Raw genomic sequence first — 6,286 nt, 5'->3', positions numbered from 1 at the left:
CTGCTTTGCAAGCCTTCACACCAGGAGGCCTAGCCTCATCCGAGTCAGGGACTGACTCCGCAGCTTCCTTCCGTTTCTCCTTTGCACCATCTTTTGCGCAAGAGGTCGATCTCCACTTTTGATCAAACCTCAGCTCCCTCCACGCGTGTTCAAGTGTGAACTTCGCCTGATAGTCGTTAAAGAAGATGTCATGAGCAGACTTCATGACATCGTTCTCATTTTGGCCACTAGCTTGCTCCTTCAAAGCCGCCTCATAGCTTCCAACAAACTTACACACCTGCTCATTAACCCTTCCCCACCTCTGCTTACACTGACTCCACTCTCTAGGAGCAAAGCCAGTGAGCTGAGCGCTTGAATTAAAGTAATCCTCTATTCTTTTCCAAAAAGACCCTAACTTCTGCTGGTTACTAACTATGGGATCCTTACTGGTGTTCAACCAAGCACTGATGAGGACTATGTCTTCTTGTGTTGTCCACTTTCTCCTCTCCACCGGTTTAGGAACATCAGAGGACCCTACATCTATGGTTTGAGTGGTTTGACTGCACTGGGAAGATAATAGGTTCACAAACCCGGGAGAATTAAGAGAAAAGGGATCCATTTTGGTTTTTTGACAAGTGCGTGGTGATTTAGAGTGATTTTGAGTATCTATAAAAGGTGTTTCTAACTACCAAACATTCATTAGCCTTAATTAGACAACAAGTTTATCACAGAATGCATTCATTACACATCAAATTAATTTTTTAAAACTCAAACAAGTTTCGGACATATAGCATTTTATGACCATTCATCACAGCAACCAACCAACAACTATTTAATGAAACCTAAAATCTAGTACAGCTCCTATTCTAGATATTTAATGAAACTAGTTGAGTTCCTAGTTAAGTTAAGTATCAGTTCAACTACAATAAGCAACCTACGCGGAAAGAACTTCTACTTCAGTTTAGTTTGAATGTTTACCTGTTCGATTTCAGTCGAAACAGACATTCTCCAGAGCAGCCACCTGCACTGTGAGGTTATACACGTCACCAGTGAGCTTATCAAGCAGCAAAGTCAGCCTTTTAACTTGTGCCTGCACAAGGAAAAAAAGAAACCTTGTTACTGAATATTTAAAAACCAATATTTAGAAAAAATAACTTTCTAATAGAAACTCTTAGACAAAGTGACAAACCTCAACACTCTCAATCTGTTTATTGAGAATGGGCACCCACTTGATCACCTCATCAGCCTCCTCAACACGCTTACGCAGGCGTACCATCTCCTCCTGCACACCTATAATCCAAGGCTGACGATAATGCAAACCATCAGCCTTGGTTAAACCATAAACACATCAGAGAACATATTTTTAAAATTTAACTAATAATGAAGAGGCTGAGTAATGAAGGGAAGCACGGGTTTGTATCTAACCTCGTAGTTTACGCAGCTGAAGAAGCGCTTCCCAGGCTGAGTGTCGAACTCATCCTTGACTCGAAGCTTGTCAATCATTCTCCCACCACAAGCACATCTTCTGGGCATCCCATATTCCGAATCGGCCACGTTTCCCAGGTGGTTTAAGTACTCTAGTTGCCTCTTACTATCTCTTATCTCTTCTAAGGGATCCATCTGAAACACAAAACTTGAAATGATTAGCACAAAATATGTAAATAACACGATCAAACGAACCGTCTATCCAACCCAGTTTACGATTTCAAACCACTTATCGAAACCCCCAAATTTTTTTTTAACCCTAACTCGATAACCCCTATTTGATTTTCAATCCGCAAAAGTCGAACCATTAATCGATAAATAGAATCACTATACGAGGTTAAACAACCGTAGATCCAAACCCATCTCCATTACGAACCCTAACTCGAGATCAGAAAATTTATTGAGAATTCCCAATAGCGATTTCGACTACAAAACTCTTATATCTAAACGGTGAATCGAGTCGATACTCACCTCTGCTCCTGGAGGAGACAATCCGGCGTCGAATCGATCGAGAAAAGGAGAGAAAAGTGGAGAGAGATCGGCGTCGCACGGGAAATCGCCTGAGGAGGAAACCCTAGCTTTTCACGCGAAAATGAGAGAAATGATTCTCTCTACGCTTTCCTCCGCGTGACGTCGACTCCCCTTCCCCAGTGAGAATGCGACACCTGTCGTGAACCCGTATCGGACGGGGTCAAGCGTAAGAGGCGGGTCGCGAGATTAAACCCAATATATGATTTATTTTTATTATCCGGGCCTATGAAACTGAGCCCATGAACCTGTTATAAACCCTTGATGGGGTTGCTCTTATATTGCAGCCATAACTTTGTCTAATTTATTGGTTTTGGAATTTGAAAACATCTTAAGCTATTCAAACAGATATGTTTAATTTTATTATGCATTTGTTTTTCTATGGTTTTGGTATGGATTTCCAATTTATTAAGATATTTGTATGTTTGTATTTTTCAAAACTCTTAATGATAAATCCTGTAAGATTTCCAATTCACATCCTCCTGACCAAAAGGATTCTTTACCCATCAACCTAAACCTTGTTTTCGAAATTGAGAATTGGCCAGGCCCATACTGGTACGTTAAAACCGCAAGTTGGAAAGGGTCTTATTACAAGCCCAAGTCATACAAAAGAGGAAGTTTTATTGAGGGTTTTGGTGTCTTTGTTGTGGATTCTGCAACATGTTAGGCTGTAGATTCTGCTGATTGGTTTGCATATTTCCGTAGCCTCCTTGCTGTTGCTGCTGCTGTTGTTGCTGCTGTGGTTGCTGCGACTGTTGAGTTTGCATCATTCCATTGCTGTTAAACACTGCAAGAAACGGCAATGGGAGAAAAGATTGAGCAATTTTAAATGTGAGAAAGCATGTTTTAGAGAGGTTAGAAAACTTCTTACTCTGGTCACCCAACATTTGAGACGCATGGCCTCTTTGGGCATTGGTACCCGACACTCCATATTGCTGAAAACAATCAAGATCCAGACACATCAGATTAAGACTTGTTCATTGTTATTTACGAAAAATGGTTTTTATTTAATTTCAATCTTTCAAAGAGCTAACCTGCATTCTAGGATTAAGTGTCTGAGATTGCATAGATGACATGTTTGGTATCTAGAATTTAAGCATAAAGCCAACACCAAACCAAATAAGCAGAAAAGAGATAATTAGTTATCAATTAAGGAGCTTTGAAGAGAGGTGACTCACCATCTGGCTACTTGGGGAGCCTTGTGCAGATGTAAACATTGCACTATTCGCTCCACCTGAAAACTGGTTCAACTGACGGTTCAACATCGCTGGATTGAGCTGTCCTTGAGACATACCATGCTGAATATGTCCACCTGATAGCTGTCTCGCTTGGTATTGTTGGTGTCCCATTGACTGCGAATATGGCATTTGATGTTGTTGCCCATGTAACTGGAAAACAAAACACAATCTGAAACTTAAAAAAGAGTCAAAAAGAAAATAACAAGACAAAAGTTTGTTCCACTGATTCTACTGGGAACTTACCGACTGAAACTTCTGCTGAGCTTGCAAATCATGGAGTGATGGCATCTGACTCTATACAAAGTTGAAAAAAATATATTCAAATTAACAAATAACATTAAAGTAAGTGAAGAACTATCAATGTATGAAGGCAAACGTTAAAGCCAACCTGTTGCATAGAAGATTGTCTGAGCTGTTGTTGTTGTGCAAGTAGTTGCTGCTGATGTTGAGGCAACTGCATTAACTTCGACCTTTGCTGCTGCTGAAGCTGTTGTTGTTGCTGAGGCGAAGGGGCATTAAGCATACCCGCGGACTGAGGAGAATTGGAATATGGCAAAGGAGATCTTGTTGTATCAAAGCTTGCATTAGATGGAGATGCAGCTGATCTTCCCATAAATTGTGTTCCAGAGACCTTAAAAAAACACTCAAAAGACATGAACCTCCATAGACTATGATAATCATCAAAACTAGAGAGGAATAAGTAGTCACTGCATAGACAAACCTGCATCATATTCCCTTGACTGTTGATGTTGTTTGACGCCACAGGTAATGCATTCTTGCCTAATGAAAGAGAGTTTCAGACTCATTAATAGAGCCAGAGTGCCACTGATTATTAGATATAGAACGAAAGAAATCTTTACCTGCATCGTTGACGAATAACACATCTACCAGATGCGGTGGCAGTGCAGTGGTTATCTGTCTCTGATCTGGAGGCAGTCTTGTTCCTAGAAACACAAATTGTTACAAAAAATGACATAGAATTGAGCAAAACCAAAGATTACAGTTTCTTACCTGCGCCGTCATTTACAGCAGCTCGAAGCATGCTCTCCTGCTCCTGAATCTTTGCAACTTGAACTTTGTCCATAGTTGGAAGCATAGATGGGCCTTGACGGGCGCCGAATCCATAGGCTTTACGAGTATCAGCTAATGTTTTCTCAGCATTTTCACAAGCTTGTGCAATCAAGCTCATCCTCTCCTAGTAAAAAGAAACCATCTTCAGCCAAAAAAAAAAAAAAAAAAAATCCACAAGAAAACAAATGCATACAAACTCTCACACCTTTAGCTTTTCAATCTGCATTGGCACAGGCAAATTCTGAACGCCTTGAAGCAACTGTTCTCTCTTGACGTTGTCATCAGCTTCCATGTGGAAGTAACAGATCAGATTCCTAAAATCGGTCTAGTCAGCAAATCGGACCTAAATGAAACTATTTTTCTAGAACCAATTTTTCAAAAATTGGTGTAGACATCCGCCTAATCAATAATCTCATATAAACAGCCTATCTAGCTATTCTTTGAACATTGATTCGAAGCAAAGCATCCATTAAGAAAGGAACATACTTTGAGCATTCTCAGCATTGACGTTCTTTGGAAGAACAACAAAAGCCTTGGAGACTTTCTTCACCTCTTCCACAATGTTAAAGAGCTCAAGATTCACCATAGAATATTGCCCTAGAATGTCCTGCCTGTTAAAAGAATAAATTATCAGACAACTTTTTCAAATAGACAGACCAGAAATAAAGACAAAACTCCCCCCCCACACACAAACCATTTAGGACTAGTGTTGGTCCGACCATAAGCGTCGAAATCTTCAAGGATCCGAGAAATTGCCTTGAACAAGCTATCGGCTCGTGTCTTTACAGACTCTAGATTCAGAAGCTGCACAAGTTCCGGATTCAGCTTCTCAGCCACTGGAGGCGGCTGGCCTTGTGGTGGCTGCGTCGCTGTATCCATTGATCTCCTCAAGGGTTTTCTTATCCTAGTTCTGTAAAGAAGCTTGCTTTGAATGGGAAGTATAGGAGAATAAAGGAGAGAGAGAGATCCGAGAAGTGATGGATTCTTCTAATGGGAGATTGGTTCCTGGTAACTCGGAGGAATGCGATGTGTTCTTCGTGATTGTTTCCGACAAGTTCGTCGGAATCGAGCTCTGTACTCATCTTAAACTTTTATTTGATGGGCCCGTTATGGGCCTTTATTTGAAACTTTGACAACATATTGGATTTTTGTATACACTGTATTTTTTTTACTGCTATACAAAATTACCTAAAACTCAAAATTTTCATAATATTTAATGTACACTATATAAAATTGAAAAATGTATGACTAAAATAAATAAAAATTACATAAAAACTAGTTGAGTATTTGAGTTAATTTAGCTTTTCAGATACTAATTTTAAATATTATTTTAGATTTTCAAGAATTTTATTCGAATTTGAATTTGGATTTTTTTTTAAAAATTAGAATATTCTCCTATTCAAATTGATTGGCTGATATCATTACTGCAAAAAAAAATCCGTTCGTATACTTTTACTGCTCGGACACATTTATCTAGAACTAAATAACATAACTGAGCCAAAAAGGAGATTCGATTCGAGTTTGGATCCAACCAATTACCTGAGCAGATCTTAAATCTCTAGAACCAAATTGGAACCGAATAGGTACCCAATTTTTTATAATATAACATATATACTTATGAATATTAACTATATTTAATTTTAACTAATCAAATAATTTATAAATATTATTTATAAATTGAAATATCCAAAAAAAGTTACGGGAATACTTTTTATCTAAAAAATTATAATTATCTTAATTATCCCAAAAACTCCGAAATTTTGATATTTAATTCAAAACCTCCAAATTATGACTTTTTAATCCGAATTAACCGAAAAATCAGAACCGAATGAGATCCGTAATTATTTTTGATATTAGTCGATTCCTAACTTTGTTACCCGAACCAGAACCGAGAACCAAAAAACTGAACTAAAACTGAATTAAATTTTCTAAGGAGGTGTTATTGATTTATATATTTTGATTGATTTAGAAATTCATGTAGTATT

The 6,286-nt window shown here is 38.4% G+C and overlaps 1 protein-coding gene across 1 annotated transcript; it reads right to left on the bottom strand.

The window, feature by feature from the left end:
• Window positions 1-2,476: 2,476 nt before the first annotated feature.
• Window positions 2,477-5,431, bottom strand: LOC103839427 (mediator of RNA polymerase II transcription subunit 8). The gene is made up of 12 exons (XM_033280578.1): window positions 4,996-5,431; window positions 4,784-4,912; window positions 4,507-4,615; window positions 4,242-4,425; window positions 4,091-4,174; window positions 3,952-4,010; window positions 3,619-3,861; window positions 3,474-3,524; window positions 3,171-3,380; window positions 3,027-3,077; window positions 2,864-2,927; window positions 2,477-2,779 (listed from the first exon to the last, which is right to left on the bottom strand). Exons 1-12 carry the CDS (start codon window positions 5,178-5,180, stop codon window positions 2,613-2,615), a joined length of 1,536 nt encoding a protein of 511 aa, XP_033136469.1. The 5' UTR covers window positions 5,181-5,431; the 3' UTR covers window positions 2,477-2,612.
• Window positions 5,432-6,286: the final 855 nt, after the last annotated feature.

Source organism: Brassica rapa, chromosome A09 (genome assembly GCF_000309985.2).
Source record: "Brassica rapa cultivar Chiifu-401-42 chromosome A09, CAAS_Brap_v3.01, whole genome shotgun sequence".
In the NCBI taxonomy this organism is placed as follows: domain Eukaryota; kingdom Viridiplantae; phylum Streptophyta; class Magnoliopsida; order Brassicales; family Brassicaceae; genus Brassica; species Brassica rapa.
Note: the sequence above shows the minus strand (reverse complement) of the source record. Positions and strands in the feature narration are given on the sequence as shown.